Raw genomic sequence first — 14,180 nt, 5'->3', positions numbered from 1 at the left:
ATTCCTACCCCGGATCGGTATCACTGTCATGTCCCTAGGTAGCGCGATTGAAGGCATGTATAGGACATAAGAGGAAGGTGAATTAACATGAAGGCCAAATGAGATATCCTTAATGGTAAAAAATCGAGCAGAGACGGGAACTTGAAAATAATCAAACCAACTTCGTTCAATGTTGGTCTCAAGAGCAAATTACATTCCACGCCTATAATTATATATCTTCTAGCTTTCCCAATAGAATAAACTAAATATATTGTCCATGTTAAGCAATTACAAATCCTATGCTCCCTTCATCCACGCAAGCGGCACATGGTTCTTCTCCATCGCATTCCTGATCTTTTTATATTCCTTTTCTTCAAACTTGGTTTCTTCGCATGCCTTCATAAAGTGCGCAGGGAGCAGCAAACTATCTTGAGGGAGGTTGTGAAGGTAATTGAGGATGATATCGTGGTTTGGTGGTAGGTGGAGGAGACGATCTCGAGAAAGAGAAATAACGGCTAGTGATGCGACGAGGAGGAAGCGGGTACCTGTGTGTGGTTAGTCTGGACAGATATAACAGAAGTGGAATGGAGACTTGCCTTCACATACCACAGCGTCAATTACACGGAGGGCAGTAGGCCATGGTAAGCATCTGATGAACAATTGTCCAAACCACTTCCCCAGGAACTCAACCGCTATGAATCAACTCAGCCTTTTTGTGCCAATAGCAGAAAGACCAATTACTCACGTTGCAACCCAACCTCCTTAAACAATTTTGCCACTTTTGGCTCTGCCGAGCTCAACAGCTTTTTAAACACCCCAGCCTCAATTTTCAAGCCAAGTTTTTCTTTCCCATAAAAGTCCTTCAACACACTGTTTACCAGCCCGCTCAAAAGCCAGAACGAGTCCTCAGCAACGCAATGGATGAGGAACGCCCCCGCAATCAACGCCATCTCGGGACGATACCCGTCGGGCGCGAAATGCGAGTATGCGCGGAGGATGTAGCGGAGGTCTTGCTGTCCCGGACAGTTGGGTTCGGCAAATATAGAATGGTCCGGATAGGCTCTGTACAAATGAATTTAATTGGTCCAATTCCACAGTACACTGAAGCGATTGACTCACGCCAAGACATCCTCCTCGATTCGTTCATCCTCTGGCCTCTTATCATGCTCTAATAACTCATGATACAATCCCGGCACTCTCGCCATTAGCGCTTTCGCCATGAACCACGCCCAAACCTTGCCTCTTAAAGAATTGGGGATACCAGCTTCCAATACAAGTTTTCGAACCTTTTTAGGTGGACCATTTGCAGGAAGAGGGGAGGACGTTATTGACAGCTATACCAAGAATCAGTTTCGTCAGGGACATAGGGATGCAGAAAGGGACCCACCCATTTGCTTTCGATAGCACGATGATCGCTCGGCGCGCTTCTCGACTGGAAAATCTCTGGAGTTGGACTCTTCTCCTTCAAGAACCCCCATTCATCCGTATCATACAAGGCTCTCGACGAATAAGCCGAGCTCGAGCTCACACTACCCATCGTCGGCCTTCTCTTCAAATCTTCCACCACTCCCTTTGGCGCATTCCTTTGCCCTTGAAACTCAGAACTGCTTGTCCTGTAAACCGTATCAAGATTAGGTGAGCCAGTCGGTGAGAATGACGATTTTTGAGGATGAATGAGTTCGAAATCCATGCCATCCGCTTTGACCGTCACTTCTGCAAAGTCCTTATGGCTGACTGGACTTGGGAGCGCTCTCGAGCTCATCTTCTTTGTGGATCTGGAAGATTTGGAAGTTTTAGACGATACAGGGAAAGTGGCTGATTGAGCGGAAGCAGGCGGTTGAACAAGGGGGACGACAGAGTCTTTGACGCTGTTCCCCCTGGAAAGGAATGACATACCGGGAGAATGAGGGGATTGGGGGGAGTGGGATGTGATAGATGGTCCGAAAGATGATTTGAGCAGCTTTCGGTGGTTGGATTGCTGCAGGTTAGGCGATGGAGTCAATGATCCTTGGCTGGTGGAGGTATTGATGGACAGCGCCGATGGTGTAGATGACTTGCGTCCAACGCCTAGCGTTTTCGCGACAGAAGACGAGAAACTTCTCGACCTGGGTCGCATCGAAGGTATAGGCATCTCATCCTGAAGGGTATTGTGCCCCGAGGGAGAAGAACTTATTGTAGGGGATGTCATACATGCTGCAGGTTCTGTGAAGCTCCTACTAGGTGCAGGGGGATGAATCTGCGCCGGCATAGTAGAAGTTTCAAGGTTCACGGGAGAAGCCAGCGGGGAAATCACCCTTTTCTCCTGATTCGGAAGGGGCAAACCAAGACCGATCCCCGGAGCCCCGGCTGATTGGTCGCCGTGGGGCATAGGGACCGCCATAGGGATTCCATCCTTGTTGACCAAGAATGTGATTGGCACGGGACCATGGGAAGAACTCAGATCGCCATTCATCCTACCCACCAGCGTTAATCCCTTTGATTTGCGCCCCTCCTGTCGACGGTCACGAGAGGCCTCTACAGCACTACGTGTCGCGGCGATGCTGTGCGGTGATGAAGGAGAACTGGGCATCCAAGAAGAGTTTAGAGAAGGTGAGGGGAAGGGGGATTGGGATAGAGAGGGGCTGGGGGAGGAGTTGGGGTGACGAAGAGGGATAAAAGCTGGAGTAGGAATTGGCGCGATGTCGCGATGTGACGAATGGGGATCATCCTTTTCAGAGACAGGAGTGACGACGGAATAAGAATTAGTAGAACTACATTTACTGGATGTCTTCACCATCTCAATGGGCTCCGCAGCCACTGATGCTTGGACCGCCTCCCCCGAGGATGTTTCCTCTGAAGTCTGGGACTCTGCCACCGGGTTCTCGGGTGTCTCTTCAAAGATGTTGAATGCAGATGGAGTGATAGGCGAGGGGTAATCGGGGACCCTTGGTGTTGTTTCGTCAACTTTGAGCTCCTTTGCTTCTTGCACTTCTTCCGGGGTGACTACAGCTTGTGCGCTCCTCAAGGCATCGACTACTTTTTCCTTTACATTCTCGTCATCCACTTCGCCCTCACTGCTCCATCCTGCGGCTCGGTGCAAAGGCGAACCACATCCCCTGGCCGAGCTAGGTGATCGTTCGCCAATTTTCATCAAAGGACCGTACATGCTCTCACGCGCATAGTCGCCATAGATATCCCATGATCGGTCAGAATCATACTCGCTCTCTTCTCGGTCAAGAGGGAGTGAAGGTGAGAGTAGGTCAGGCGAAGGCTGGCGAGAGGGAATATCCAACAAGGACCCTCCAATGTCAGCCATAGGTTCACTGCACGTGCCCGAGTCTTTCTTTGCCCTATCTTCACCGCTGGCATCGCCCGCCTTACCACTGACAGACGAAGACGGGGATTGCCGATAACGCGACTTGGGAGGTCGAGGAGGTGGGAAGAAACTGTCTGACCTTGGAGAGTTGGACCCCCGTGATGATAAAGATAGCGCAGGAGATACCTGGGGAGACTCTGATTCGAGCTCAAAAGGATCAGAATTACGCTTGAATTCGGTCAATGGCATGCCAAGAGCATCATTCTGTTCAGGCTTGACTCCCTTGGGAGAAGTCGGCGGTGGAGGTGATGGTGCCGTGAGGACTGTGATTGGGAGAGACTCTTCTTGTTGCTTGTCGAGGATGGGATTGGAATTCGCACTGCCACTAGCCAGGGTGACAAATCGTAGGTTCTCCCTTCGAACCCATCCGACGACGCCCTCGCACGACGCGATCAATACTTCACCCATGTCACGAAGGATGATAAGGTGGTCATTCCGGATGTACATCAGCTGGTCAGGCTCTTCGGCCACACAGTCTGTGAGACTGGACATGTTTGTGAGCTTCTGTACCAATATGCAGGCGAGATGTTAGAGGAACGTACGCAATGGCTGAGCCGAGGCCGCCCCTGTTTGCGAGCTGTGTTAGGGCGTTGAGCTCTCTGAGGTCGAGGTACGGCATGGTCGCGTGTGAATATACGACGTGTAGGTGGGGACAGGAGATGTATGGGTATATGAAAGTCGGAAATGGGGCAGGGAATAAGATTTGGCGTAAGACCAGTTGGTAAATTAAATTAATACAGCGACAACGAACCCAGAAATGCACAAACAAGACATCCGCGCGCAAGAAACAGGGACGTGATCGAGTTACGTAAACTGAGTATTTACTTTTTGACTTGAAACAACAGCCGGTTACCGCCCGCCAGCCAAATTCGCCAAGTTCTTCCGGGCCGGGACTTGGCTTGTACAATGCAGCCATGCATGAAAGGGTTTAATTCTTTAAAACTGCTAATGGAGAGAAAGCGGCTGAAAGAGCGTTAACAGCGCAAGATCACTTCCACAAATATACCCATAGCTATGGCGGCATCACTTGTCTCCGTTGTACAGAATGGTACATGCGCGATACTACGCGATCAAGCCACGAATTACAAAGTCTGATTGTCCATGAAGAAGTTTCTGTCCTACTCCTGCGCCTCTAATGCGGTCATCTTACCATTTGTCCAAGACGGCTGCAACTCCGACACTACACTCAATAACAAAAGGCCAAATAAGTTGCTGTCGCTGCCTCGTACGTCATTCACTATCCGGGAAGCTGCAAGTACGTCGAGAAGAGTATAACCATCCGCAATAGCAGCATCCTCATCGCCCTTGGTAGCAAGTGAATTTATACATTTGCGGGCATTCCCGTGTGCAGTCTTGCATTGATGCGTAGCTTTAGATTGAGATGCGGCTTTAGGTTGGAAACTTGCTTTAGGTCGGGATTTGCCTTTTGGTTGACAAGCTTTGATCGGTGATTCGGCTTTCGGTGGTTGCGTTTTGCATTTCGGTTGAGCTTTAGCTTTATGTTGAGGTTTGCTCTTGGATTGAGGTCTAGGTTCAGTAGGAGATCCAAGTACTGCCGCACTCTCAGGCTCCGCCTCACACCCAGTCACAGGCGTAACCGCCGACTCGGATGCAGGTCCAGGTTCGGTTTGGCTTCTGTCGGGGACAGGCGAACCAGAGAGAGACTTTGGAGTAGGATAAAGAGACAAAGGACAGGTGGATGGGACACTGTTAGGTGTCTTGGGTGAACGGGATGCTGAGGTGCCCGCCATAGTCGATGATGGTGTGGGCCAAGAAGCATCGAGTTTTGCAGTGTCGGCATCACTACAAAGACGGACAAGCGCAAGTTAGTTGTGTTGTCTTTTCTTCAAAGTGATTCCATCGACACACCTTTTGGAGCGTGTGTTGACCATTTCGAGGTGTCTAAATATGACAAGGAGTTGCGACAGTAGAGATAGGATAGTAAGATAAAGGCGATAAGGGCGGCTCGGGCGAAAATGAAGGCTTGGATGAAGGGGTTTTGCTCACCGAGAACGCACTTCATAAACTCTGCACATATCTATAACCGCCCGACTTGCAGAGAACAGCGGTTATATGGAGCGCGACTAACATTTGTGTACAAGACAAAGATAGTTCCAAAAAAGGTCGATATCCGCCTGCTGGACTTTGGTGCATCCGCTGTGGGAACTCTTGCACGCCAAAGGAGGTGTGAGGTCATTGAGGTCTTGTTTGTGGTTTTTGCTCGGCCTAATGGAGCATCGGACATTATATGTCTGCCGTCATCACTTACATGATTGGCTTGCATAGTTTCTGCGGCCGCCAGTAGTAAAGAATTTTGTTATGTATCGAGAGATATGATGGACATGAGTTGAAAGGGAATACGTATGAAGAACAAGCTTGACGCTTCTATATAAGCTCTGTATTACTGCGACGCACGGACTTTGACGATACTCCGCCCAGGCACAAATTGAATCACATGCTGTCGTCCAATCATAGACCGCCTCAATTCTTCTTGCAGAAACGAAAGCATCTCCCGTTTCTTCCATTTATGTCTTTTCAAGATCTCTGACAGGACTTGTGTACAGTAACCACTCAGTATCTAAGCCTATATACTCTTCCTTCATACAACTTGATAAAAGCGTCCATCAGTCGGTAAATTCTCTAATCGCTTTCGCCTGCGATGGCCGAAATCAGCGCGGGTGAGGAAGAATGAAGCTGGCGCAGATAGCTCACTTCACAAGGAGCATTATTCCAGTATCTGATCATCCATGTCCATGATATTAAAGCTAGAAAAAACCATAATTCTAGTATTGGCGAACCTTTTGTGCTTCTAAATAGCGTCTTGGTGTAAGCTGAAATATCTATACCGTCAACATTTTCACACTCCGGAATGCGTGGCCCAAAAACTCGGTTGGTGTGCGCGTATATAACGGATGATACATAGCCTTAATCTCGGCCTAACATGATCCTTCCCATCTGCTGTCTAATCTCTTTCTCTGTTTGCACGCGTCAACCATCACCGCCCTGCCTATTGTCCCAACATCCTCAATCGATCAGGATGTATTCCCGCCCCAGCACCTTGAGGAACCTCTTGTGCCGGCGTGAAAGCCCCTTGCTGTCCCTGCTGTGGCATTCCCATCGGTGATCCTTGTGCTTGAGCAGGAGCAGAGGGCATCCCCATCCCCATCGGTGGTCTAAACGGCGGCATACCGGGGTTCGGTGACGCGGTGTTAGGTGGGAAAGGGGGTGTACTTCCCATACCAGCACCTGCGGAAGCGCCGGGAGGCAGGAAAGGCGGCATGCTAGGGGGAGGAGCACCGGGTGCTGAGGATGGAGGGAAAGGAGGACGGAAGGGGGGTGTACCAGCTGTAGGAGGGAAAGTCGGGAATGCTCCGGGAGGAGGGGGACCCGGGTAGCCTAAAACATTGCGATATGGTTGGCCTTGAATGCGTACGAATTTTAAAGAAGGACGATTATTGAAAACGTACCAGGCTGAGTAGCCAGAGGATTCATGAATCCCGCACCCAACCGCATACTCGGCGCCATCATCATCTGATTTCTACCTCCGCTTTCGTGCTGTTGAATAATTTGGTCAATCAGACTCTGTGCTTGGTTTCCTCCCAGGCCGGCAAAGTAGTCGCGAACGTTGGCGACGTGATTACGACCCGAATTATGTGCTTTGCGGGCGTTCATAGAGTCATGGGTGAGGTAGCTACGAGGATCGTTAGCTTGTGTCCGGGACGAGGAGAAGGGGAACGCACATATCGCAGTAGTCGCAGTAGTATTTCCCCATCTTGAGCTATGATTTTTGGCAGGTGATGTGATTATAACGAGTATTGACGATATCAAGACAGTGGTACGGACATGGTAGTGATGAAGAATAACAGCGCGCCTAAAAAGATGACCAGGCTTGGGAATTAGAATTCATGCCTAAATCTTTGAAATTGCGGGTGCCTATCAAACCTCCACCTGATGTTGTTGTTGTTCCTTGCAACTGAACCAGACAACGAGGAAGCCCATTGATACATCATCTTCAAGACTGTCTCCCATTTTACTGCCCGCCACTCCACCAGCAAGCCGCTTGTATGGTGAAAACCTCTCAAAAACCCTGCCAGGACTGGGACTGGGTCGGTACAGAGGTCCAAACGCCAGCCCAGATCACGCTCGAACATCGGCGGCGTGCAGCTGGGCTTGTTGGAGGCGTCGCTTGTCATCGCGACCTCACAGGACATGAAAGAGAAACTGCCACGGATGATAGTGAGGTAAAAATGAATGGTAAAGGGGCTGGGAAGAAGAAGGGTACAGGATGCAGAGCGAAAGGTTGCAAATCGAATTACATGTGTTACAACAACCTCGGAACGGAAAAGGTAAATTAAGAGCTACTGATCGATAAGAACTGACAGTGTAGCTTTTGGAACCTGACGCGAAGGCAGAATTCGTCATTTCAAACCTAGGGGATGTCCCAGAAGAGCGTAATGGGCCCGCTGGTCTAAGAAACCTTGGGGCGACGTGCTATGTAAAACGTTTTTCTCCTCTCCGCGTACTGGTCCCATTCTGATACGTTTCTCAGGCAAACGCCTTCTTGCAATTGTGGTTCCGCAACATTCCTTTTAGTAATGCCGTCTACGCTTGCGTGACTTCAGAGGTAGGCCTTTTGTGTGAATGGTCAGGAAGATCGCTGACAATGATATGATATGAGAACAGACCACACCACTCTATCAATTAGCTCTCATCTTCGCCAAGCTGGAATATAGCGAAAAGAGTGTAGTAGATCCCATGGGTCTGATAGACTCCCTACGACTTAATACGGGTGATCAGCAAGATGCAGCAGAGTACATCCTTACTCCCAGTTCCACACGGGTCTTGTAGGCTGACAACATGATAGGTTCTCAAAACTGTTCATGTCATTGATCGCATCAGAATTCTCAAAACACCCGGACCCTAAACTCAAGACGCTGGTGAGAGATCAGTTTGAAGGGACAATGCAGTACATTACCCAGTGTGAATGCGGGTATGAGAGCATCTCGGAGAGTAAGTACTTTTACACCCCGAACGCTAGACGTTCCTTCTGATTTTGAGAAGCTACTTTCCTCGAGCTTGAACTCACTCTGAAAGACAACGCGACACTTCAATCACGCCTGGACGAATTCACACGCCCCGAAATCCTGGATGGGGACAACAAATATTTTTGCCCCTCCTGCCTCTCTAAACGCCGTGCAACCCGTCGTCAGCTGCCTGTTGTCCTTCCTCCCGTTATCCACTTCTCTCTTCTAAGATTCGTGTTTGATCTCAAAAGCATGTCGAGAAAGAAAAGTAAAGCGTCGATAAAGTATCCCAAAGAGGCGGTCCTTGGGAATTCGGTATATGAATTAAGGGGAGTTATATCTCATCAAGGGACAAGCGTGAGTTTGATCGGTAGGAGATGGTGTTATGAAACTGATTATGGCTCCTAGGCGTATCATGGCCATTTCATTTGCGAAACATATGACGAAAACAATGACATCTGGTATATCTGTAACGATGAGTTGGTGCAGCCTAAACCCGCCCGACCGCACAAGAAAGCCAAGCTCGATAAACCTGGCGACGACAAGGACAAGATAGAATGGTCCAAAGATGCCTATATGCTCGTCTACAAACGGCGAGACGGTCGTGTACCTCCCCAACCTCCACCAGCGATCGTCATGGAGAAGGTTAAGGAGGAGAATAGAGGGTTGAGGGAAGAGCTGAATAAAGTGGAGGTGAGGAAGGAAGTTTTGGAAGATGAATGGGAGCATCTAAAGGGGGCAAAGATGGATGTTATCAGGGCACTTCCTGGGGCATGTGTTCTTTCTTCTCTTCACTACCACTGATACGGGTGTGGCTAATAATGTTTTCGACAGACAGAGTACATCATTCCTCGTGAAGCCCTCGCCAAATGGATCCAATCTCCCTCCTTCCAAGATCTCTACACCCCATTTGACTACTCGTCCATCCTCTGTGCCCATTCGCAAGTGGATCCCCTCAAATCTTCCGACACACGTACGATATCCGCGCTAGCTCATGACAAACTTTCATCGTATACTTCTCTTCCCGAGATCGATGTCTGCACAATATGTGTTGCGGAAGGTTTTGTCGAAAGGTTGAGTATAACGGAGCGGCAGTCTACGCTTGAGACATTCGACGAACTCAACGCCCAGGCCGAGCTGGAAGAAGTGGATGAAGGAGAACGATGGTGTCTTCCTAAAACGTGGCTCGTCCACTGGCGAACCGGTAAACTCCCTCCCCAAACCTTGCCCACACACCCTTCCTACACCCTCTTATGCCCTCACATTGCCCCTTTACCCCCATCTTCCGCCCCGCCCGTCACCCTCATAACCTCCTCTGCCCTTTCCCTCCTCCATTCCATCTTTGGCTCCTTCCCTTCCTTCCAGCCGGGAACACCTCCTTGCCCGGAATGTTCCTTCGGCGCGGACCAAGACGCAGAATCGTTGGCACAATGGAAAACGGATGTGAAGCTTGATAAATCTATCAAACGGCACCTTGATCCACGGCCGCCTGCTTTTGGGATGGATTATTATGTACTTCCAAAGGAGTTTATTGAGAAATGGGAGGTGTATATGAAGACCCCAGGGGGCGAGAAGCCAGAGTTGGATATGGGTTTGGGACGAGGGAGATGCGAGCATGGAATGTTGGATTGGGATCCGCAGATGGAGAAAACGAGGGTGATTAATGAGATCGGATGGGGGATGCTTTGCCAAAAGTACGTAATTGACAGGAAGGCTGACCATTCCCTATTTTTATGTTTCCGACAAAGAAAGGAAAAAGGCTGATAATTTATGAAGGTACGGTGAGAAAGAGCCAATCAAAGTACAATTTGGTGCCAATCCCCCGGAAGGGAAGAAAGTGAACATTTCTTCTTTCACTCCTGGTGTATGCGAGCCATGCAGGATTGCCAGGTGAGTCCAACTGTACTGTCTTTGGTATTGCTTGGTAGAACAGCTGACCTTGGATGGGCTGAAGATTATCATCATACGACGAACTCGAGATACCCATCGTCTTCGCTCCTACGCCACTCATATCTTCCTTCCTATCTTACAGTATCCCCGCTTCTACGGGAAATACTAGCGGATCAAAGTTAGGGTCAGAAGCAAGCCGTAACGCGTCAAGAGCCTTACGGTCCCGGCTTAAAACGCTATACGTCCAGGCTACGAGACAAAGCACGATCAAGGATCTCAAACTATCCATCCTTTCTGAAACAGGAATCACTCCGCTTCTCCAGAAGATTTATTATAAATCTCAAACCCAATCCCAAGGGCAAGGACATCATCGCTCGGGGCAAGGGGATGAAGAAGAAAAAGAGCTGGATAATGATTTGACAATTGGCAAGTTGGGATATTTGAAAGGGGAGGAGTTGATATTGGTGGAAGTGAAAGAAGAAGGGAATCTGGATGATGATGATGATGACATTGTAAATGGAGGCAATCGTGGCAAAGGAAGAAATGGAAAGAATGAAGGATTCGGAGGGACGGCATTGTTGGCGAGGATTGCGTGTCCGGATTGTACTTATGAGAATGATGGGGCAGCAGAATGCTGTGAAATGTGCATGAGAGTGAGTATTCTCTCTCAAGGCTTGTATTGCTACAGGACGCTTTGCTGATGGATTTGCTGAAATTTTTCTAGCCATTTAAATATGATTGAACGTCGATTTGTTATGGACACGACTCAAGGAGTTTACGAGAAGTTGTTATGCTTTACGAACCATTCTTCCTCCATTGCATACGGTATAGATTGCAAACCATGTTAAGGTTATATAAACAGGATATGCACGACAATATTTCATAATGACAACAATACAGATTTTGTTGATCACTATGATCATCCCTCCTATGTAGATCGTCCAGAATCCTCATCATCCACGTTCAACATCATCGCCCTCTTCTATCCACTTCTCCTTCTGCACCTTCTCCTCGGCGATTATCTTCTCATCCAGCTCCTTCACATCTTTCATCTTAAATTTACTCTGCTCTCTCATAAACAGTTTTGGCTAATGTCCATGTTTCTTCCTCGGACGTGCCAGATCTATAAATTGATGTCTTTCAGATGCATCCAGAACCTCTTCTCTATAACTATGTAGTCCGCCTTTGCTGACAACCTAGTAAATCAAAATGAGTAGAAGTGCCATGTGCTTTTCCATCGAACAAAAAGCATCTCGGAGGATAGTTCGAATGTCATGCATGAAGATTGCTTATCCGAGTACACACGATGATCGCGTCTAAATTGATATGTCACTCTGAAAAAGCAATCTAGATATACCCACCCCTCCTTCCGATATCCACACTCTGTCTCTCCAGCGCATTCAGATACTTCTCTAGTTCCCATTCCTCCACTCCATCCGTACTAGAGGTAGCTCCCGTTTCACCCGTCTCGCCCGTCACGATCGAATCACCTCCCTTGGAGATTGATGAGCCCAAGCTGCAACCGCTCATCGACGAAAGGGACGGTGAATGTTTGGGGTTGAAGATGGATGGTACGATAGGGTCTTCAAATTTGGTACTCGACTGATCCACCGAGATTGGCTTTATGTAGGTATGGCTGTCTCCACAACAAAAAGGGGGTGGAGATGAGTTATCCCTTTTCTTTTCCCTCCCTTTGACTCCATCGTATCGCGTACGCAAGATGCTCTGTAGCCTCATCCCATCACTTGGTCCAAACGTACCCGTATGCACATCATAATAACTCGCCACCGTACCCAAACTCATCTTTCCCAGAGGTGGCCAGTTCTGGTTCTGATTTTGCATTTGAAGTTGTGCCGCCGGACCTGCACCACCTCGAGGGGGTTTCGAGAATTCGCTCATCATGCTCAACTTGCTCATCTTGCTCATCTTGCTCATTTTGGACTTGACACCGGTAGTGCCTTCTAAAGATGGACGAGGCGGGACTGGTAAACCTAGCGCGTTGGTATCTTTGCTACTCAACGGCATTTCCGTCCTCATAACAGTCTCAAGTGATAAAGATGCCTTGGCAGTCCGCAATTTCCTAGGTGCTCCCGTTTCGTGCCCCAGAGTAAGAGGTGAGCCCAAAGAGGGTACAGGACCGTTCAACAATCGGTTCTTGCCATAACCATCTACAGAGTAATTCTTGCCTTTGCCGTCGGCAACTTTGTGAGCTTCGGCTGTGAGAATAGGAGCCGTGCTCTCGGGCGGGACTATTTCATTCAGAGCGCTGGGAACGGGAATTGGGCTTGGACCGGTAAAGCCGGCAGGGAGCATAGAGCGAGAGTTAGTGGTGGAAGTGAAGGTAGACACAGACTCGCCAGCCAAACGAGATGAAAGTGAAACCGGCGAGAACGGTAAGGAAAACGATTCTATAGACTTGACTGAGCCTTGTGCATTTGAAGAACCAGGTTCGGGACTGAGGCAAGATTGAGAAGATGGGCTTGAAGCTGAAGAAACAAACGGATGCAATTCAGGTATTCGTACAGTAGTAGCAGGAACAGCAGCTGGCGGAGGCGTAAAAATCTCCATTGCTTCCATCGTTTCATCAGCCATGACAATATCTTCTCCATTCTCTTCTCCAAACCACATCCTCTCTCCAATCCTAGCACTACCAACCGAGAGTTCTGGAGTATCTTCGCATCCTTCGTGATCCAGGGTAAATAACTCTCGCTTGGGCGTCTCCGGCGCTCGACGAGGCATGTCTCGCAAAAACGCACTAGGGCTCGTCTCAGGTTGTAGTTTTGGCTGCCCAATCGAGCTTTTGGGGGTACGTCGTCCTTTTCCAGGGGTAGTACGCGGTGAACGTGTGGATAAATCACGATGGGGGCACGGCAGAGGTAGAGGCAGAGGATGATCATCGGTGAAAAAGTGGTTGAGTGTCATAGACGCATTATTGGTGGAGCGGATGGAGCGGACGGAACGAAGAGTGGTTGATGAACCTTTTTTGGTGAGGGCAGAACGGAGGGTGGAAAGAGACGACTTGCGGGGGATAATACGGTCCTCTGAGACAGGGACAGGGACTGGACGTGGAACAGAGGAAAGATCGGGAGGTAACTGCAAAGGCAATCTGCACTTATCGTAAGCCGCCGCTACAGACAATTAAAGGGAAAAAGAACTCACAACGAAGATTTATTCTTGCTTGGTGTCAGACCTAACCTTTTGACCAACCCAGTTATCATCCTCCTACTCTTCCCAGGAGTAGTGGGTACAGCCATAATAGGCATAGCAGGTATTGCAGGTACATCTTCCTCATCGAGCTCCATTCTATTAACCGTCTCTTCACTTTTTCTTCCCTTTCTCGACTTGCTCGATTTGCTGGATTTGATGGACCGAATAGTATTCTTGCTTCGAGTCGTATCATTAGATTTACGAGGTTTGAAAAAGCCATCATCTCCATCCTCATATCCATACCCATCATGCTGCTGTCCCAGTGCGGGTGTACCCGATCTCGACGTAGACTTATTTCCCTCGGAATCCGAAGACCACGCAGACCATCTTGACTGATTCATTGGCGGCGACACCACTTTGCGCGGAGTAGCGCTCATTGCCATTATTTTCAAAGACCGCATAACACTATCCAATGCTCTTTCAACGCCGCCATCAAGACCTTGAGATTTGATGATTCGAGGGGAAGAGGTGGAAGGGGTGGTGTGCATGATGGAAGAGCGACGATGACGGCGCGCAGGGGTGGTCGGGGAGAGTTTGGATTGGGATTGGGGTTGGGATTGGGATTGGGAGCGTTTGCTAGGGGATTCGTGAAAAAGTCCAGAGGTGAACTGGGAGTGAAGATAGAGGTGTTAGCAGAGGAAGTAGGAGAACATGACGAAGCTTACGAGAGCAGAGTACCCATTTGAAGCTTTGATGTTTTCCCCACTCCATCTCGAAGATGAGTT

General features: G+C 49.0%; 5 protein-coding genes; 1 reads left to right on the top strand and 4 right to left on the bottom strand.

The window, feature by feature from the left end:
• Positions 1-167: 167 nt before the first annotated feature.
• CNAG_04496 (rab GTPase activator) lies at positions 168-4,066 on the bottom strand. XM_012196168.1 has 6 exons: positions 3,877-4,066; positions 1,367-3,818; positions 1,099-1,313; positions 725-1,041; positions 576-671; positions 168-524 (listed from the first exon to the last, which is right to left on the bottom strand). Exons 1-6 carry the CDS (start codon positions 3,951-3,953, stop codon positions 277-279), a joined length of 3,405 nt encoding a protein of 1,134 aa, XP_012051558.1. The 5' UTR covers positions 3,954-4,066; the 3' UTR covers positions 168-276.
• Positions 4,067-4,367: 301 nt separating this feature from the next.
• Positions 4,368-6,060, bottom strand: CNAG_04495 (hypothetical protein). Its single transcript, XM_012196445.1, has 3 exons — positions 6,047-6,060; positions 5,204-5,988; positions 4,368-5,137 (listed from the first exon to the last, which is right to left on the bottom strand). The coding sequence occupies exons 2-3, from the start codon at positions 5,224-5,226 to the stop codon at positions 4,453-4,455; spliced, it is 708 nt and encodes a 235-aa protein (XP_012051835.1). The 5' UTR covers positions 5,227-5,988; positions 6,047-6,060; the 3' UTR covers positions 4,368-4,452.
• A 12-nt stretch (positions 6,061-6,072) lies between these two features.
• CNAG_04494 (U1 small nuclear ribonucleoprotein C) lies at positions 6,073-7,155 on the bottom strand. XM_012196167.1 has 3 exons: positions 7,075-7,155; positions 6,802-7,025; positions 6,073-6,730 (listed from the first exon to the last, which is right to left on the bottom strand). The coding sequence occupies exons 1-3, from the start codon at positions 7,104-7,106 to the stop codon at positions 6,342-6,344; spliced, it is 645 nt and encodes a 214-aa protein (XP_012051557.1). The 5' UTR covers positions 7,107-7,155; the 3' UTR covers positions 6,073-6,341.
• Positions 7,156-7,334: 179 nt separating this feature from the next.
• CNAG_04493 lies at positions 7,335-11,132 on the top strand. Of its 2 annotated transcripts, none has more exons than XM_012196444.1 (11): positions 7,335-7,680; positions 7,743-7,829; positions 7,884-7,958; positions 8,018-8,145; positions 8,199-8,344; positions 8,396-8,715; positions 8,767-9,129; positions 9,193-10,052; positions 10,135-10,248; positions 10,313-10,901; positions 10,973-11,132. In XM_012196444.1, the coding sequence occupies exons 1-11, from the start codon at positions 7,399-7,401 to the stop codon at positions 10,988-10,990; spliced, it is 2,982 nt and encodes a 993-aa protein (XP_012051834.1). In that variant the 5' UTR covers positions 7,335-7,398; the 3' UTR covers positions 10,991-11,132. The 2 variants fall into 2 exon arrangements, with proteins under 2 accessions (XP_012051834.1, XP_012051556.1); XM_012196166.1 differs by having other exon boundaries at positions 7,722-7,829.
• A 376-nt stretch (positions 11,133-11,508) lies between these two features.
• Positions 11,509-14,180, bottom strand: part of CNAG_04492 (hypothetical protein) — a gene marked incomplete at its 5' end in the record, with an annotated part of 2,744 nt that continues 72 nt past the window's right edge. The window contains 3 exons of the mRNA XM_012196165.1: positions 11,509-13,354; positions 13,408-14,063; positions 14,121-14,180. The exon at positions 14,121-14,180 is cut by the window's right edge and continues 72 nt beyond it. Of these exons, the coding sequence (XP_012051555.1) occupies positions 11,596-13,354; positions 13,408-14,063; positions 14,121-14,180 (2,475 nt within the window). The 3' untranslated portion in view covers positions 11,509-11,595.

The sequence above is a fragment of the Cryptococcus neoformans genome, chromosome 9 (assembly GCF_000149245.1).
Source record: "Cryptococcus neoformans var. grubii H99 chromosome 9, complete sequence".
Classification (NCBI taxonomy): Eukaryota; Fungi; Basidiomycota; class Tremellomycetes; order Tremellales; family Cryptococcaceae; genus Cryptococcus; species Cryptococcus neoformans.
The sequence above is the reverse complement of the archived record's forward strand: the minus strand, read 5'-3'. Positions and strand labels throughout refer to the sequence as shown.

Bases quoted from the DNA above. Each gene is read 5' to 3' on its own strand.
- CNAG_04494 (XM_012196167.1), bottom strand. From the start codon at position 7,106: ATGGGGAAATACTACTGCGACTACTGCGATAT. The intron at 7,026-7,074 runs GTGCGTTCCCCT...CGATCCTCGTAG, and splicing joins TACTGCGACTACTGCGATAT to CTACCTCACCCATGACTCTA. The intron at 6,731-6,801 runs GTACGTTTTCAA...GCAATGTTTTAG, and splicing joins TCCTCTGGCTACTCAGCCTG to GCTACCCGGGTCCCCCTCCT.
- CNAG_04496 (XM_012196168.1), bottom strand. From the start codon at position 3,953: ATGCCGTACCTCGACCTCAGAGAGCTCAACGCCCTAACACAGCTCGCA. The intron at 1,314-1,366 runs GTGGGTCCCTTT...TTCTTGGTATAG, and splicing joins GTGCTATCGAAAGCAAATGG to CTGTCAATAACGTCCTCCCC. The intron at 672-724 runs GTGAGTAATTGG...GTTGATTCATAG, and splicing joins TAAGGAGGTTGGGTTGCAAC to CGGTTGAGTTCCTGGGGAAG.
- CNAG_04493 (XM_012196166.1), top strand. From the start codon at position 7,399: ATGGTGAAAACCTCTCAAAAACCCTGCCAGGACTGGGACTGGGTCGGT. The intron at 8,345-8,395 runs GTAAGTACTTTT...GATTTTGAGAAG, and splicing joins GTATGAGAGCATCTCGGAGA to CTACTTTCCTCGAGCTTGAA. The intron at 10,249-10,312 runs GTGAGTCCAACT...GATGGGCTGAAG, and splicing joins GAGCCATGCAGGATTGCCAG to ATTATCATCATACGACGAAC.
- CNAG_04495 (XM_012196445.1), bottom strand. From the start codon at position 5,226: ATGGTCAACACACGCTCCAAAAG. The intron at 5,138-5,203 runs GTGTGTCGATGG...CCGTCTTTGTAG, and splicing joins GTCAACACACGCTCCAAAAG to TGATGCCGACACTGCAAAAC.